At 51.5% G+C, this 18,929-nt stretch overlaps 1 protein-coding gene across 1 annotated transcript in view; it reads right to left on the bottom strand.

Moving 5' to 3' along the window:
* Positions 1-18,929, bottom strand: part of Smad6 (SMAD family member 6) — a 73,406-nt gene that overhangs the window by 51,398 nt on the left and 3,079 nt on the right. The window contains exons 3-4 of the mRNA XM_021654219.2: positions 12,515-12,571; positions 8,284-8,361 (exon numbers count right to left, since the gene is read on the bottom strand). Of these exons, the coding sequence (XP_021509894.1) occupies positions 8,284-8,361; positions 12,515-12,571 (135 nt within the window). The remainder of the gene's footprint in view (positions 1-8,283; positions 8,362-12,514; positions 12,572-18,929) is intronic.

Genomic DNA, 18,929 nt, shown 5'->3' with positions numbered 1-18,929 from the left:
GCCCAGGGTCCACAGGGCCCCACAGAAAACCTGCTGCTTTCACAGTGCCAGAGACCAGCACCTGCCTGAGTGAAGGGATCCCAAGATGTCCTGAGAGTGGCTCAGAGTTGGAGCACCACAGGACACCCAGCAGCCACCTCTCAGCCCCCACCCCATTCCCTACGTTTTCACCCACCACTGGCCATGGAGCAGAGATGCCCTGTTGCTTATGATAACATGCTCATTCTATCGCTATCCTTGGGCGGATACACCTCCACCTGGTAGCCACGGCAACCAGTTCAGCAGAACAATTCAGTGACAGCTAGGTCTATAGTAATAGTCAAGGAGCTGTGGACTCCTTAGTTAGAGGAAGGTGAGGAACACAAACTCCTCACTTGGGAGTCCAGTCACTCCTTCCCCTTTTCCCGAAGTGTGCTAGGGTATGTAAAAGAAAAGAGGACTCCGTGATACAGCTTCCGTGGCCATTTATGACAGGGTGGAGCTGGCAATGGTTGCTCTGGAGCACAAAGGCTCCTGAAGTACCCCCTCACCCATGCTCTGTAAGTAAACCAGGGCCCTCACGGATTCCCCAAGCTCGACTTCGATAGAAATCCTGTTGTTGGTCACCGATGCCCTACCTGGGGTGAACAGACATTGGTTCCTGCTGAATCTTGGTTCCCTGAGGGCAAAGAAAGCCCAGACACTCAAAGACCACATTTGAATCCTGTACCTTCCAAGGGGCAGAGTACCCGAGAGACCCCACTGGGTCAGGGCAAACAAGCCTTCCACCTGAGTGAGCTTAGACCGGCAACTCAACCTCTCCGAGCCTCCGTCATCTCTTCCTTTAATTTGGTTAATAAAGTGGCTGCCTCACAGAGATGCTGGAAAATTCCATGAACTCATAGATGTATGGCACTTGAGAAAGCGCCTGGCACAGGGCTCTGTGCTCCCAGCGTCATTAAACGTGGTGTGTGATGATTGCTCTGTCATGATCTCCATGAACTCTCTCAGAATTTCTCGGCTCACAGGAAGGAGCCCCTGCTGTGCTAGCCTGATGCTAGGCAATGTCCGTTAGGACCAGCGATGTCCTGGGGTTCCCTGGCCGTGGTGGCCACAATCCCTCTGTTCTAACCCTTCTCCCGGCACTCAAGACAATGGCTCAGGATTCGTCTTTCCACGCCCTCCTGTCCCTCCCACGTCTACCTTCAGCTGTTTCTGCACAAGCTGTTCCCTCTACTAAGAGAACACTTAACAGTCTGTTCTTAGCGAGCGCTTAGTCAGCCTACAAGACCCAACCCAGAATGGCCTGCTCTGTGAAGCTTTCCCTAACACCCACATTCCCAACAGAGTCCAGGCGTCCCGGACACCAGCCCTCTCCCTCTGCGTCGTTGCTTTGTCTCAAGCCGTTGCTGTGCGTTAGGAAAATAAAGAGAAGAGCTGCTAAGATGGTGTAGGCCATAACGGCCAGCATTGCACCCATCCACCCCCTAAGGCCTAAGAGCTAGAACCAACATCCAGGGGCACAATGGCGCCACGGAGCCTGGGATCTCTGACCCAACGGGCTCCTGTGCAGCACCACAACGATGCCAGAGGCAAGGGTCATGCCTAATTGGGGTCAGCTTGTGGGAAAGAACAAGCTAAGCTTGGAACCCACCCTGGCAAACTGCCTTATCCCATGATGCTCCATGGCACACTCCTCTCTGTCTCTCTTTCTCTCACACACACACAGCAGGCACTTGGTTGTTTTTGCAGCAGTCACCTCTATCACTCTGCACGCCCCGTCACCACCAGCAACCAGCCTGGGAGAACGGAGCCTCTGTCAAGTGTCAGGAGCATAAAGGAAAGGAAAATGGAGGTTATGAAAGAACACGGGGAAGGGGCTTGCCAGTTGCAGACAGTGTTCTTTTGGGGACAGCACTTGGCCATGCTTCTCCCCGACCCCAAGCTGCCCCTCTAATCCAGGGAGCCTCCAGACAGAAGCATGAGACCACTACCCCCCGCCAAGTGCCACATTGCTCTTCCCTCCAAAACCCAAGGAAACCATCTCCCCTGCTAGCACTTCCTCCTGTCTCCATTCCCCTCCAAACCGCCCAGGGTGTCTAGACTAATCCCAAAAACAGCACTCAGGGCCTGGTAGCATCCAGGGCCTGCTGGCCACCAGGTGCACCTGCTGCTGAAACTCCCTGAGCTGGCCCTGTATCCCTGCCTGCTGTGGACTTGGTAAAGATGCTGGCTAAACTCGGACCCAGGGCTGCTGGGATGGTTCACTGGGTAAAGGTTCTTGCTGCCAAGCCTGACAACTGAGTAAGCTCCCTAGGACCCACACCAGCGGAAGGAGAGAATTAATGCCCACGTGTTGTCACATAATCTCCTCACATGTGCTGTGGCACTCAAGCTCACACATGCGTGCACATATAAACTAATAAACAATGGCAGACTTCGGGCCATCCTTTAAAACCCCACCCGGATACCCCCATCTTCTGAGACTTCTGGCTGCCACTCAACAGGAGGCTCCAGGTTGTCCCCTGCCACAGCACCTGAGGTGGACACCTGGAGAGCGGAATTGACACAGGTCTCATCTCCAGCCACACCCTCACACAGGACCACACCCTGCTGACCAGAGGCTCGGTTACCTTCTTTAAAGGGCATGCTACTATTATCCCCATTCCACAGGTGGGGAAATTGAGGGGCAAGGTGGCTGAGCAGCAGCCCCCTCTCAACTAACCAGAAGACAGAGCAGGGACTTAAATCAGAGCTAGGTGTTATGAATGAGGCCCCGGCCTGTCACTTCTCTCTGCTGCAAGGCGAGACATGTGCTGGCTGAAGCTGAGGGGAGCCCTTAAGCACACAGAGATAGAGAGCCTGTGCTAGACAAGACCTATGATCCTGGCAATCAGAGAGAGACAGCGACACTGACTCATCTGTGCCTGAAGATGTGAGCAAACAAGCAGTCAGCTGAGGGCCAAGGGCAGGGGACAGGTAGCAAGTGACAGGCAACACAGGTCTATCTACTTCTTGACTTAGCTCCAGACACCAAGGCTTGCTCTGTGGCCCACAGCCAGTCTCCCTGTCTCTCTGAGCCTGTCTCTGAGCTGTTAGCTTGGAGAATGTACGCATGGACAGGAGGGGAGGGGCACATGCCACTGCCTGCCTTCTCCTGAGGAGGGGCACACCCCCACTGGTATAGCTCAGACAGAGAGGCAAGCACACAAATAGCCAAGGCCGACAAAAGGGACTGCCTCCTCCTTGCTACAGGCAGCTTACATGGCATACAGACAATGCTGGACTAAATAAACACCTGGCCAATTACGGACAGGCTCTTGACTATTTACCAAAGGGTGATCATGGGATGTAAAGATACCAGGTGCCCTGGCATGAGATTGGGCAGGCCTAAGTGCTCAGAAGCCCAACACCTTGAGTTCTCACTGACTGACCATAGCATTCACAGGGCACCCAGCCACCAGCCTGGGCTGGCAGAGGCTCCTTCCTTGTTCAGCCACCCAGAGCACTCTCTTCCTCTAGGACAGAGAAGGGAATGACGGAAGAATCTCACCCACGCTCCTCAAATCGCCAGTCCCCATTGCCCTCTCATTCTGCAGTTCTCTGACTTAGAGCATACTCTGCCTTCCAAAAGAGGAGAACCTACAGCTGCTCACAACTTAGCATGAGTTTCTTTAGCTCATCATTAATCCTCAAGCCACACTGAAGCCAGGGAACAGGAGAGGAATGTCAGTGCTGTAAAGAAGACACCCAAGGGAACCAGGGGGGTTGGATAACCAGGAGACAGTAGTACCCCAGACCCAAGAGGACCACACATGCAGGCACGCGCTCTCAAGCGCACACACACACACACACACACACACACACGCACGCACGCACGCACACACACACACACACACACACACACACGCACACACACACACAGCCTCCGAGGGTTAGGGTTGATCTGGAGCTACTGTGTGTCCAAATGTTGGTTGCTTGTCACCTATGATTCTTGTTGTCGTAGGGGCAGATGCTCAGCATGATGTAGTGTGAACCTTGCCTCCCAAATTGTCCCTGACTGAATAATAAAAGTTGCTCTATACAGAGAAACCTTGTCTCAAAAAAAAAAAAAAAAAAAAAAAAAAAGTTGCTAATAGCCTTTAGTTGGGCAGAGAGAGAAGGGAAGGCAGGACTTCCTGGGAGAGAGAAAGGAACTCTGGGAAGAGGAAATTCCCCCTACCCCACCCCTGCTGGGAGGCAGGAGAGCAGACAGGCATGACTATGAGCCTGAAAGGGTAGCCGGATAGGGCTAGATGAACAGGTTAAATTACATGAGGTAGTTGAGAGTTTGTCCAACCAAAGCCTAAGCTCTGAAATATTATAAGGTTTTGGTGTAATGTTATGGATATAGGGCTGCCAAGGGTCCTTCAACAGCAGAGTTCCAAGAACACCCCAAAGAGACATCAAAGCCAGTGATTTTACCCAAACCCCTGTGAAGACACTGAGACTACAGGATCTACCTGCCCGCCTGAGTGACCTTGGTGGAATCACCAGCACCCTTTGACCTTCAGGTTCCTGTGTGGATCACATACTGAGAGTCCATACAGAGACTGAGCCTACAGGGACTTTGGATAGCCAGAGGACAGTACCACAGGCTCAGGTGAAGCAAAGAAACCATAGCATCTGAGTTCCAAGTGTACCCCAAGATAAACCTCATCCTGTCAAATCAGAATGAAGGAGGTCCCACTTGCCTGCAGCTTCTCATGTGTCCTTGGCCTGCCTGGGCCAGGAAGAAAAACACAAGAGACTCCAGACAGGAGCTGCAGAGAAAACAGGAAGTTCAGCCAGCCTGGGACGGACATCGTGTGCAAGCCATATATGCTGTGATGTGAGAGGGATAAGAGACACCGATCCCTCAGGACACAGAACAGAAGAATGGCGCAGGCGCTTGGTGGGTGGGCCTCTGTGCTCTCCAGATTTGCTCAGCGGCTGCACAGGGAAGCACGGGGTCCCCTGTCAGTGAACTCTCACTCCAGCCCTGGCACTGAGGTTAGCAGTCACTCTGCCCAAACCTCCAGGTGCAATGTGAGACCTGGGGCTTCTCACTCAGCAGTGAGAGGAGGTAGTGCAGAGAAGACAGTCTGAGCAGGCCTTAGGGACCCTGTTCCAGAAGGGACCCTATGGGTACAGTGGGAAGAATGGCAGCGGTCTCCCTGGATGGCCAACAAACTCAAGCAGATCAAGAACAGTACTGACCTGAGGGTGAGGGTCAAGGGCCCCAACATCAGCAGCAGTACCCCCCACCACTGGTCTACAATAGAAGCTTTGGTTTCTTAAAAAACTCAGTTATAGTATATAAATAGGTTTTTGTTTTAATCACAAGTGTGGGATTTTAGTTTGGGCTTTAGTTTGTCCACAGCTGATAACTGTCTTGTGGGGGGAGGGGGGCGTGGTCTTTACCAGCCCGTTAATGGTCTGCCTTGTGCAGCACAGAGAGGGGTGTGGGCTAGGGCTCCGAGGGCTATAAATAGGAGACAGGAGAGGAAAGGGTGGCTTGTGGCAGTTTGGAGAGACACTCAGTGGCACAGCGTCTTTCTTGAAGAAGACGGCCTGCTGCATTTGCTGTTGATGGAGACTGGTAAAGCCCCATAAGATCCCATCGACCCTAAACAGCAGGGTGAAGTAAGGGGTCTGCACCCAATCTGCACACTAACCTCCTCTCTCCTACCCAGGGTTGGGGGGTTGGAAGGGAGAGGCTTTAAAGAACCCTAAATAAAACAGAGTTTAAATCGAGTGCAAAACTGGTCCCTGAGCATCAAATGCCCCAGCTTGACCCACTCTGTGCCCACTCTGCCCCTGGCCTTTCTAACTTCAAATCCCTCAGTGCCCTCTTGCATGACATCACCACAGGATAAAGTGGTCATGACTCTCCTATCTACCAAGGCCTGTTACCCTAGGCTCTTTCCCCACCTGCCAAGAACCCCTTCCCCAAGTCCTCTAGCTAATACCAACACAGCCCAATGCTCAGGAAGACAGAAAAAAGATATTCCACTTGCTTACTCAGGCCATCTAGAGACCAGCCCAAAGCTACCTCATTCCATCCTCCCACAGGGGAAACCCCAAACTTTCTTCACACATCTTCTAGCCTCTCAGAATGGCAACCACTAGACACTTTCCTTCCTTATTCTTTCCCTTCCTTCCTTCCTTCCTTCCTTCCTTCCTTCCTTCCTTCCTTCCTTCCTTCTCTCTCTCTCTCTCTCTCTCTCTCTCTCTCTCTCCTCTCTCTCTCTCTCTCTCTCTATCTCTTTTATCCAGCTTCTTTTTTTTTTCTTCCCATGACAGGGTTTCTCTGTGCAGCTCTGGTTGTTCTGGAACTCACTCTGTAGACCAGGCTGGCCTCAAACTCACAGAGATCTACCTGCCTCTGCCTCCTGAGTGCTGGGACTAAAGGTGTGCGTCAGAACTGCCCAACCACTTTTTTATTTTTTCATGACAATCAAGACCAGCAGTGTCTTCTTCACTGCCTGCTATTACAGACTCAGCTCAGAGATATCAGAAGGGATTCCCAGCGCAGTCCAGCCTCCAGTGCTCTCCAGGAGCCACGTGGAGGGGAGCCCTCCTGCAGGTGTGCTGAGGTCCATTCCCTCAGCAGGAACCATGCACCAGGCCTCCTCTGGAATTAAGGAAGCTCAGAAATGCAAAACCACTGTGGAAGACACATACATGTCCCCACTATTAACAAAAGAAGAGGATGTCAAATTGCCCATCTGTTCTGCAACCCAAGGACACCAAGCAATTCCCCTAACTTAACAGTCCCGACAACTGGCAAGGACCCAGAATCATAAATTCAAAAACTATCACAGCCCCTCCCTCCAGTCACATGTGGCTTCTGCGCAGACAGAGGAGAAAATGGTCTGTGCTGTAACTTGGCATCACCTGGCTGGATCTTTAACATGCTTTTCATCATTTTTTTCCCGACAGGTCTCACTGTGTTTCCTCAGCTGGCTGGAACTATAGACCAGACTAATCTATTCCACAAACATCTGCCTGCCTCCTGAGCGCTGGGCTTAGAGACGTATGCCACCACACCCAGCTACCTGGGCCGGATCTTTGAGGGAAGGAGAGTATACCAAATAAGAGGAGAAGGTAAGTGGCTTGCTTCGGGGGGAGAGGGAGCCTGGACTCCTCCTGGGCCACCTGAGCACAAGCTCACCGCAGGGTCTTACCTTCTACCTCCATCTCTTAAGGCAGCCATGGTCCTGTGGTCTCTTCCCAGGACCTTGGGGAGACTGGAGAGTGGACAGGAAGGGCTCTAGGCTAAGGGAATGGACAAGCATCCGGAAGCGACCACCTTAGAATCACCAGGATTGGAAGAGTAAGAGAGGGAACTCTGGGAATATCTTCATCGGGGCACACTGGACTGTTACAGAACAGAGGAGGGGCGGCACGGCAGCAGCAAGGAGCTCTGGATCCTGCGGCCACTGGCTGCTGTGTGCCCGAGGAACGAACGCAAGGTTGACAGACCAGCTGTGAGACGAGGGAAGGCGCTGGGGCGGGTGCTGGCTCACTGTGATCACTCATCCCCACTACCTTGCTTTGATGGCTCGGGTGTGGAGTCGGGAAAAGATGCAGAGGCCCTGCTGCCACACAGCACACCCTACCGACCATGCTCCGAGAGGCCGCACAGACCTCACCACCCAAGTCTCCTGGCCCTCCTGCCCCAGTTCCCCCTACCACCCACCCTCTCACGAGAATTCCCTTGAATGTGAGGGGTCTCAGGGTCAGCAGCTAGGCATGCCGGACAGCTAGGGGACAGCACCACAGCCTGGTTCCTTCCTCCTGCTTCCTGCCTGCCATCATCCACTGCCAGGTAGCAGACACCACCAGCTGTTAGCAGTCCACCGGTCTCACAATCTGCCCACGCCGTCCCCTCTGCTTACCCACTCTGCCCAGCGACAATGATGGAGGGCACTGTCTAAGCCATGGAAGTGGGAGAGACGTGGTGGAGAACTAGGGTTAAACCTGGCAAATGATCACCTTCCGGCTCCCACCCACACGGATCACACAGCTTTGGAGCCCAAGCTGCCCTTGAACTCGCCTTGCCTTGGCCTCCTGAGCACCGGGCTGACCAGCACTGCAGTGGCACACCCAGTTCTTGCTGCCAAGAACCCCAGCAATACACATGTACCCCACCCTCCCATTCACAGGGCGGGCAGATAAGGGCACAAAAATCACAAGAAATCAGAATCTTCCCATCGACGCACCCTCACGTGTCCCCACCGGCCACCCACAGCGACAAGTGAGAAGAAGGAGTAGACCAACCTGAGAATTCACCCGGAGCAGTGATGAGGGAGTTGGTGGCCTCGGTTTCAGTGTAAGACAATGTGGAATCAGACAGATCTGTTCGAGGGAGAAAAAGACAGAGAACTCAGCTGGACGAGAGGCGCCTGTGTGCACCAAGGGCAGGTGTCACTGGTGACCACTATCACTACTCCTGCCGCCCACACTGACCTTGTTTCCAGTGCCTAGACAAGGATGGCCTTGAACTCCTGATCCTCTTGCTCTCTCCTCCTAAATGCTGAGACTGCAGGCCTGAGCCACCACCGCGGGGTGTGCAGTGCAGGGACCGGAACCCGGACTTCATGTACGTCAGGCAAACACTCTAGCAACAGAGCTATTCCCTCAGCCCCCTCACAAGCTTCTGTTGTCACTCTGGGACCCAGTCTCAGGATCACTCCAGACCAAGCCAACCATCTAATCCTAGAACTCTTCTGGAAAACACAAAGCGCTGTGACCCTGACCGGTGGAAAAGTCTCGAGGCCCTGACCACAGAAATAGTCCACATTCAGGGGACTGAGCAAGCACCAACTTGAAGCCTGTTTGGGCAAGGTTAAATTAAGTCCCTGAACAATTCATAGCTGCTAAACTTAATCACAACCATTAAAATTCTTGAAGTTGTTCGTTCTTGCTTCCTTCCTTCTTCCCTTCCTTTCTTCCTCCCGGAGCTGGGAAAGCCTAGGCCAGCCACTTCTGTTCCCACACGCCTCTCATTAAGGCCCAAGTGTTTGCTCAGAGATTAGCTTTTGCCGGCTCTCTCACCTCTCCCATTCCCCAACATGCATGCAAACGGCCTGTGGAGCTTGAGCTGGGTTTTGCATCCATGCTTGTGTTTTTAAAAGCAGGCTTAATTAGGTACTTCATATGGCATGCATCATCGGCCATTCCCTGCCTGCGGTGCGCAGGGATGGAAGGGAACATTTTGTGCCCCAAGAGTTTCATAAACTGATGCTCTGGGGAACTTGGGAGTTTCCCCCCCTCAGGTCTGGGCCTCTGCTACCATCAGTATGCGGTTGTCCCCAGTAAAGGACAAGCCTGTCCAGGAGTTGAGAGGCACAGGTCAGGAAGCCAGCAACCTTTTCATCTTCAGCTTACCCAGCACAGGCTGGATCTGGCTTGGCTGGCCGCAGACGGCCCAGCAGCCACCAGTGGCTGGGAATTCCTGGGACAATTCCTTCAGCTTAGGCTCTAGTTACCTAGGATTCCATTTCACCTTGCAGAAATTTTTTCCATTTACCATGGCATAAAATAGGAAAAGATGAAACACTAACAAATTTGGCTTTTTTTCCCCCCAGTTGAGAGATGCTGAGTTTTATTTTGGTTCCTGTTCTCATGTGATCAGAGAGGCTAAGAAGTAAATTGATTACATATATGTAAAATACTATATATGTGCATCTATATATATATATATATAGTAAAAAAGAGAAACAATGAAAGGTTAAAAAAAATCTGTTTTTTAAAAATATTGTACTGTATCTCAAGGCACAAAAATACTATCTGCTGATAACAGTATTGAAAATAAAGACACAAGAAAATCGTCAAAATCTGGATGGTAGTGGTGCACACCTTTTATCCCGCCACTCGGGAGGCAGAGACAGACTGATCCCTTTGAGCTGGAGGACAGCCTGGTCTACAGAGCGAGTTCCAGGACAGCCAGGGCTATACAAGAAACCCTGTCTCAAAAGACAAAAACAAATTATCAAAACAAACAAACAAGCTGGACCTGGTGGCACACACCTGTAATGCCAGCTCTCGGGAGGCAGAAGCAGGTGAATCTCTGTGAGTCTGAGGTCAGCCTGGTCTACAAAGGGAATCCAGGGCAGCCAAGGCTACAACAGAGAAACTCTGTCTCGAAAGCCAAAACAAAACAAAACTAACTGGCCAGGAGAAGTAGCAATCCCAGCACTCAGCAGGCAGAGGCAGGTGGATCTCCATGAGCCTGAGGCCAGCCTGGTCTACAGAGAGAATCCAGGTCAGCCAGGGCTCTATTACACAGAGAAATCCTATCTCAAAAACCAAAACCAAACAAACAAACAAAGAAACAAAAACCTTCAATGCTAAAGTGGAGGATTCAGAATTTTGCACTATATGCATGTGTGTTTGCATGTTTGTGTGTATGAGGGTGCACACACTGTGTGTGTGTGCGCACCAGAGGTCAACTTTGGATGTCACTTCTCACCTTGCCTTTTGCGGTAGGGTCTCTCACTGGCCTAGAGTTCACTGAGTAGGTGAGGCTGGCTAGCCAGTGAGTCCCAGGGAAACCTCCTGTCTCGGCCTTTGCAGTATGCACCACTGTACCTGGGAACTGAACTCATGTCCCAGCAGTTTGCTGATGGAGCCATCTTCCTCACCTTGCGTTTGCAGTTAATACCTAATGTCCTCAGTGCAGAACGCCTGGAGCCTCGCTGAGAGCCACCGTGAGGGAGACGGCCTAGGCCTGGAAGCTGGTGCACCAGCTCTAGCTTTCTTTTGAAAAGTCGGTGAAATGTGGTGTTCTTTAAAAGGTCGGATATTGCTAGGACTGAGCGATAGCTTCTGCCACTCATGTAAAGGAGCAGCAGCGGGTCACAGGTTGGGTCCTTAAATTTTCGCTTGCATTATTTTCAATTATGTGTAAGTATGTGTCTCCATGGAGTTATATAAACACTGGAGCTGGAGTTACAAACAGTTCTGAGTTGGCTGATACATACATGGGTATCCAACTGCTACCGCTATACAGGTAGCACCTATATAGTACCTCCCAGAAAGAGCAGGAAGGGCAAGTAGCTTCTACCTTCTGAGGCTCCTGAGTAGCCTGTCATGCCCTTGCCAAGCCCACAGAGCTGGACCTTCCACGGAGGCCCTCAAAGGCAGCCTTCCTGTGGTGGCTGCTGTAGAAAGAGATCTCTCCCAGCCTCTCTCATCACCTGAAGCCACGGAGAGATCCAGAATGAGACAGCCTGCCTCAGCTGCTCGGCTCTGCACCGTAGCGAGGAGCAGCGTGGACAGGCTGGAGGAGCATGGCTGTCCCGCCACCTACATTCTGAGTGTCCTGGAAACTTTAGTTTTTCCACACCATTTACAAAAAATAAAAATAGAGCAAGCCACAGTGTTACATGTCTGTAATTCCAGCACGTAGGAAGCTGAGGCAGGAGGATGGAGGGCTTACAGGGAAACCAGCCTAGACTATAGGAGACCCTGTCTCAGTCATCAGTCAAATAAGTAAAAGCTATTCTTAGCTCTTATGCCAAGACGAAGTTCTGTGAGCCTCAGCAAGAGTCATGTTTGCTTTCTGAGACTGAGCTGGCCTACCTCTGAAGTAATGGGCCATCTGTAAGCTTCCCCCCCACCTTGGTTTTGGAGGTTTTGTTTTGTGTTGTGTTTGTTTTTTGAGACAGTGTTTCTCTGTGTAGCCTTGGCTGTCCTGGACCCACTTTGTAGACCAGGCTAGCCTTGAACTCACAGCAATCTGCCTGCCTCTGCCTCGCTGAGTGCTGTTATTACAGGCATCACTGTTCTAAATCCACAGACGAGAGAGCTCAGGGCCCACAGCATCTCTGCTTTTAAGTAGTTAGTTGTGTATAACTATGTGTGCACCTGAGTGTGTACATCACACGTGTGCAAGTGCCCTCAGAGGCCAGAAGGGGGCGCTGGATTCCCTGGAGCTGGAGGTCCCGGCAATCGGGAACCACCTGGTGTAGGCGCTGGGGACTGAGCCTAGATCCTCTGCATATGCAGCAAGTGTTCCCAACCCACGGTCCATCTCCTCAGCCCCTCATCGCTTTTAACAATGTATGTGTGCACCCTAAAACACGAGCTGACACTTAGCACCCAGAAAAGAAGCCTGGCACTGCGCACAGCTCTCCACTAACCTCCCTCCGACACAGCTAACCTCTGTCCACCTGTCCAGGTGGGACACAAGGGCAGATAAAGCTCGACAAAGACCCCCATCACACTATCAGTTAACTCACTGGTGGGCGGCAACCCAAGGCTGGGGGAGGAAGGAAGGAAAAGAGACCCAGAAATCCCACCCCACCCCCAAAGAACAGCGTAAAAACAGAGCCCATTCATCTCCTCAGGCCCATGTTTAAAGGTCACAGAGAGGCTAACGAGGAGCCTGGAATCTGAAGAGGTAAATAGTCTCTCCGCAGCAGCCCGACCATAGGAGTGTTTGTAAAACTTCACCTGTTTGAAAGTACCCGGTTCAGCCCACCCCTCTGGGGAAGGGCACACTTACCCAGTGGCTTGTACTGGTCACGAGGAGACAGCCGAGAATAGGGGGGTGGTGGTGATTCTAGAAGACAGGATACAGCATGTCACACCTGGTGCTCCGTGTGCTTTTTAACTATCAGTTTCCTCAAATTATAACCTCTGACCTTAGGAAGTCCTCCCTGACTCCCACCTGCCCAAATCTATAGACACAGACAGCCTGGGGCTCAGTTCCATCTTGTGGCGCCTATGCTTTGTGAGCTCCAGCGAGTTCCCTCACCTCTCTACGTCCATTTCCTCAACTATAAAACAGTGGTGATAATCACAGACCTCTTGGTTTTGCCAGAAGGGCAAAAGATAGCGAACGCAAAATGCTTAGCACAGCTCCTGGTCACGCTCGCATAAACAGCACCTTTATTATCACTGCAACTAGAAAAACACCAAAGCAGACGTCAGATAATATCCAGGAGGCTCGGCTCTGTTTGCATTTGGGCTAACCTCAGCAACCAGTCTCTTAGTAAGCACAGGCTTACAATACCTGGGATATACTTATGCTGAAATTTTATGTTGCTTGTGTGAAACGAAAACTTATTTGCTCAGCTCAACTACCCAAATCAGGAGTGCAGAAGGCGCACACATGGAAATGTGGTTGGAGAGGAGGAAAAAGCAGGGGCTGGTGAGACGGCTTAGCATGGAAAGAAGCTTGCTGCCAAGACTAAGGACCTGAGTTTGATCCCCAGAACCCACATGGCAGAGGGGGCCGACAGACAAGTTGTCCTCTGACCTTCACATGTGTTTCCTGCCACCTATGCACCCCCACTGTGTGATAATAACAGATTTTGAATAATTATTTTAACCCACATTAGAACCACCATTCCTGGGTGTGGGGAGGACAGTGGCCCTGGAACCCTCCGCATTTTAGGCCAGTTACTTCCAGTTTCTGGTGTCAGGGTCTCCTTTTATAAAGAAAGGCCAGGACTGGGTCCCAGCCTTCCAGCCCAGACTGACTCCTGGCTGTCCATGTTGCTTTCCTTTGCCTAAAATACTCCTCCTTCAGAAACATATACTTTGCCTCCAGAGGAATTTCTTAGGCTCTTGCTTTACGAGGAAGTAACAATTTGCTAAACTAAGTAACAATCTGGGTGAATGAAATGACCCTCCATTTTCTGTAAATGAAACTGAACCCCATCAGATCACAAGCTAAAGCAAACTCGGCAGTAATAAAGGGGTAATAACTGTTATCAGGAGGGTATCAGGAATGACACAGGGGTAATGAGTGTTTTCGAAATTATAATAAGGCACCATTAGTTACAGCAGCATTAGTTATGTGTGTTCCACGCACCCAAAGGAGGCTTCCCTCTCCTGCCAATCCCAGCCTCTGCAGACAGAAGCCGCTTCCTCAAAGTCAAGGCTCTGAGTCTAGGGCAGAGACTCCCTGTGGCCAGGGGTCAGAAAGGAGAGGTCAAATAGGGCAAAGCCACTAAAGAGACCGGAACATTCACTGTGTGCCAGGCACTGCCACTTCATGTACTGTCTCTATTTGTTTTGTTTTGTTTTTTTGAGACAGGGTTTCTTTGTGTAGTCTTGGCTGTCCCAGAAATTGCTCTGTAGACCAGGTTGGCCTTGAACTCTGCCTCTACCTACAAGTGCTGGGATTGCCTGGCTTCAGCATTTGTTTTTTTAATGATTTATTCTTTTTTACTTTGTTTTGTTTTTTCAAGACGGGGTTTCTCTGTGTATCCCTGGCTGTCCTGGACTTGCTTTGTAGACCAGGCTGGCCTCGTACTCACAGTGATCCGCCTGCTTCTGGTGCTGGGATCAAAGGTGTGCGCCACCACACTCGGCAGCTATTTATTCATATTTTATGTGCCTTGGTGTTTTGCCTGCATGTATGTCTGTGTGAGGTGTCATATCTGCTGGAACTGGAGTTACAGACAGTTGGGAGCTGTCATGTAAGTGCTAGGAATTGAACTCAGGGCCTCTGGGAGAGCAGCCAGTGCTCTTAACCATTGTTGTATCTGATTCTTATAGACCCTGAGTACAGGAGTACTCGATAGTTAATCACACTCATCAGACACCGGTTTCAACTTAATCTTGTCTCAAAGATTAAAAAGAAGTATGTAAGATGGTATCGACATTCCTCATTTCGAATATGAGGAAACTGCCTGGCTCCTGCCACCCAAGATAATCACGGCAGAGCTGGGATTTTCACCCAGCTCTGACTTCAGTTTCACTGTTCCAAGAGACAGAGAAGCAAAGGCCCTCACTGCACCCAGTGCTTTCAAGGCAAAGACAAGAGTGGGAGGAAGATCAAGCCAAAGAGGACCTACCGGTGACCTCAGACAGGACACAGGAAGATTATGCTCTTTCAGTAAGAGCTACTTTACTTGGTTCATCCTCAGCTCAGAGTCCGGACCTGAGAGAGGTCCAGCTGCCCGGCATGTGAAGGCCTGGGCTCTCAGGGACAAAGGACTGAGCCTGGGTTCCCACGGCAGAGAGGACACTGAGGCCTGCTGAGTGGAAGGGACCCCCAGAAACTGGCTGTGGAGCCAGAACCAGAGCTGTCTGATGTGCACACTTTTACAACCCCTGAAAGCCTCGGCCTGGCTAGACATCTGCCCCCACACCCGTCTCCAGCAACAGAGGTGGTAGCTGGAGAACAAGCACCTGTCGCCACCCTAGCCTTCTCCAGCCAGCCCCTCTTTCTCTCAGTTTTCTGAAACAGTCGTCCTTATAGCCTAGGCTGGCCCTAAATTCAATATACAACTAAGAACAACCTCAAACTACTGAGCCTCCTGTCTCCACTTCCTGAACATTACAGGCTTACCCCTGGCTACCCCCAGCATCTCTTGCAGGGACTTTACCTGAAAGCAGAAAAGGGAGAGGGAAGAAAGTGCTCATCAGTTTCCCCTTCGGATGCACCCACTACCACAGACACATCTACCCTCGTCCATGAGACAGAGAGAAAACTGACAAGCCAGGACTCAGGCACATAGCCAGGGAAAGACAGCTAAGCTTCTGGGAGGGACTTCCCCTAAGCACAGGTCTCCTGGAAAGAACATGAGGCCACAGTCAGCAGCCCAGAATACAGAGCTCCAGCACATCAGAGATCAAAGGGCCTGGGCTTCTTCACCAAATTCAACTTTTTTATTTAATTTTTTTTTTTTTAATTTTGGCTCTGAAACAGTGTCTCAATGCATAGCTCAAGCTATCCTCAAAAGGATCCTTCCCGCCTCTGCCTCCTAAACGCTGGAATTACAGGCACGCACTACCACCAAGGGCTCCAAACTCCTTTTTGTCAGAGCACCTGGCATCCCTCCAGTGAAGGCTCGCCCGAGGCCATGCTTGAAGGCAGCTGCATAAATTATTAACATGTTGCTGTTGGAGACCAAAACCAGGTAATCCTTCTCTTAAAAAAAAAAAAAAAAAAGAGTGGTGGTGGCACTCCTTTAATCCCAGCACTAGCGGAGGCAGAGGCAAGCAGATCTCTGAGTTCCAGGCCAGCCTGGTCTGAGTTCCAGGCCAGAGTGAGTTCCAGGCCAGCTAGGGCTACACAGAGAAATGCTGACTCAAGAAACCACACACACACACACACACACACACACACACACACACGGTCACAAGACTCATCCTTCTAAAGTATACAATTTAGTGGTCTGGGGTACATTCAAAGAGTTGTGACCATCGCCAATGATCTAATTATAGGACATTTTCATGGCAAGAAGAAACCCTATCCCCATTCCAGTCACTTCCTATATTCCAACCCAAACCCCAGGCAACCACTAATCTACTTTTTGTCTCTATGGATTTGCCTATTTTGAAAGTTTCACGTACATGAAATCACATAGGCCTTTTGTGTCTGTTTCTTTCACTCAATACAATGTTCTCCAGGTTCATCCATGCCACGGCATGAGTGAGCACTTCACCCTTTTTTACGGCTGGCTGATATTCCATTGTGCGGCTATATCACGCTTTGTTTATCCATTCATCAGCTAATGGACACTTGGGCTGGTTCCACATTTTGCTGTTATGAATGATGTGCTGTGAACAATACCAGTAATTCTACCCGTCCTTCCACTCCCCTCCCACACAGCCTCCAGGATTTAGGAGGATGGGGCCATAGGACACTCAGCTCAGGCTGGCCAGGTGAGCTCTCCGCCAGGTGAGACACAGACCCAGGAGACAATCTGCAGTTGACCCCCAGCTCTGTCTCCTGTTTAGAAGATGTCCTACTTCATGCTAAGAGTTATATAATTTACGTGTATATTGTAAACTCTAAACTCCAACAGAACTCTCCCAGTCTCTGCAGGTTCCTCAGACAGAACTCGGCATGGTCAAGAGAGAAAGAGAAAGACACCAGAAACCCCAGGCCCCTCAGACCTCCAGCCGGAGGCATGGACTAGAGGAATTTCCCCTAACTTCCTCCAGAAGCTGAGTAGTCAGCCAGGAGACCAGAGCTTCAGGAGTGAGTCCAGGCCCTGACCCAGCCCAGCTACCCTCTGGTCAGCCCTCAGGGCCTATTTAGCCTTCTGGGATCTAGACCTACATCTGAGGCCAGAAGAAAGTTCACAGCCTCTCTCTGAGCCTGGCAGGAGTTTCCATTTGACATCACCCATCTTTGCAGGGCAGCTCAGACTTTTCTCTCTCCAGCTGGGGGGAGGAGGAGTGTGACAGCCAGGCAAGCCTGGAGGGGTCCTCCTGGGTGCCTGTTTCTTCTTCCCTCAAAGCCTAAGGGCTCCAACCCCAAGCCCGAGGATCGGAGGACAGAAAAGGAGCTCCTGGCTCTTTAAGGCCGAAGGAGCCTGACTGCCCAGATTCCCCCAGCAGCCAGATAAACAGCGCAGCCGGCTGGCGCCAGCAAGAGGCAAACTGGGCATTATCACGGCTTCCTCACCTCCAAGAGAGGAGCAGGGAGCAGACAGGCGGGCCGAGGGGCCACGAGGGGGCGGGGCGGGGCCGGGAAGCCGAACTTGAAATTGATCTCATTTCAAAGGGATAATGCCAGGCCAAATAAAAGGAAAAACTTTCTAGCCCATTCTAATTCCTCCAGGCCTGGCCTGGGAACCCTGTGTTTTCCTAGGCAGCCTCCTCCAGCCCTTTAGAAGTTCTCTCTCTTTCCCGGGCACAATTTGGATAATAGTAATTTACTGAATATAATTACAGAAAAAAAAAAAAAGTAGGGAAGCAAAGAGCAGGAGATTCATTCCAGAGTTAATGGTTACTTGCAGGAGAAAGGAACTCTATAAACAGGTCAGAGCTGTGATTAAAGCATTTCTCCACATTTCCGTCCACATACGCACCCACCAAGCTCAGCGATGCCTTTCGTCCTAAACAGAAAGGCCCAGAAAAGGTGACTCCTAGGGCCTCCAGACTGTGTCATCTACTGAGCCTGGGGTTCAGGGTACCAGTGTTGGAATCTGCCCGCCACCTCTTCACCTCAGTCGTTCAGGCCAATCCAGAACTTTACAGACGGGAGGGGGCAGAGCCGTCAGCCTGCCAGGCTCAGAACAGGGCAGCACACTTCCCACATGTCTGCACACTGGGAATCCCGGAGGGTGGCGGCCGGGCACAGATGGCTGGTGCCGGGTGTTCCCGTGCACTTTACTCTACTTGTATGCCCGATCAGTCTGCCTGTCTGCCTGTCCCATGCCCCAGCCCTCTTCCCTGGGCTGGAGAGTTGGGAGGAGCAGTCTCCTTATCAGGACTCGCTCGGCTGAACCCCAGCTATGTGCCTGCCCATTCTGAGGAGCCAGGCTGTCGGCCAGCCCCGGGGGCGGGGTGGGCAGCAAAGGGCTTCCCCAGTCCCCAGTCCCAGGCAAGACAAGAGGGTTAGCCAGGCATAGTGGAAACTCTTGCTTCTTTCCCTACAGCAACAGTCCTCAAAGATGCCCCCAGTTGCCTGACTAGAGCCCTCTCAGGTTTGTGGCTAGCAGAGGCAGGGAACAGATTCATGCTGCATGCCCCCTTCTGACAGAGGAAGCAGGGAATTATGTTCCAATACTCAGTTCAGTTGAAAATGTTTTGGGACCCTCCCCCCCACACACAGGCTTCCAAAGCCACTAAGCCTAGGTCCAGATTCTATAGTTCGGCAGGTTTCCCTCAACTGCTCCCTGGTCCAGGCGGGCCAAGTCTGCAGGCAAAGCGTAGAAACTGAGTGGCTCCTAAAGCCTCCAGCTTCTCACCCTCCTTTTCCGGTCCACCAACCTGAGCAAGGCCTCTTTACGTCCAACCCCACCTCTGAGGCACTCCCAAAGGTGATCCAGTTACAAGCACACCCATTGCCCTCCTGGTGGCTCAGACCACTGACCTAGCCCCATCCCTCACCTCCCTCCCCACGTCTTCCCACCTCCCAGGAAGATTTCTTGACAGCACGAATCCTCTTTTCTCTCCCCACCGCGCACGCGCGCGCACACACACACACACACACACACACACACAATCTG

This window comes from Meriones unguiculatus, chromosome 6 (assembly GCF_030254825.1).
Source record: "Meriones unguiculatus strain TT.TT164.6M chromosome 6, Bangor_MerUng_6.1, whole genome shotgun sequence".
Classification (NCBI taxonomy): domain Eukaryota; kingdom Metazoa; phylum Chordata; class Mammalia; order Rodentia; family Muridae; genus Meriones; species Meriones unguiculatus.
The sequence above is the reverse complement of the archived record's forward strand: the minus strand, read 5'-3'. Positions and strand labels throughout refer to the sequence as shown.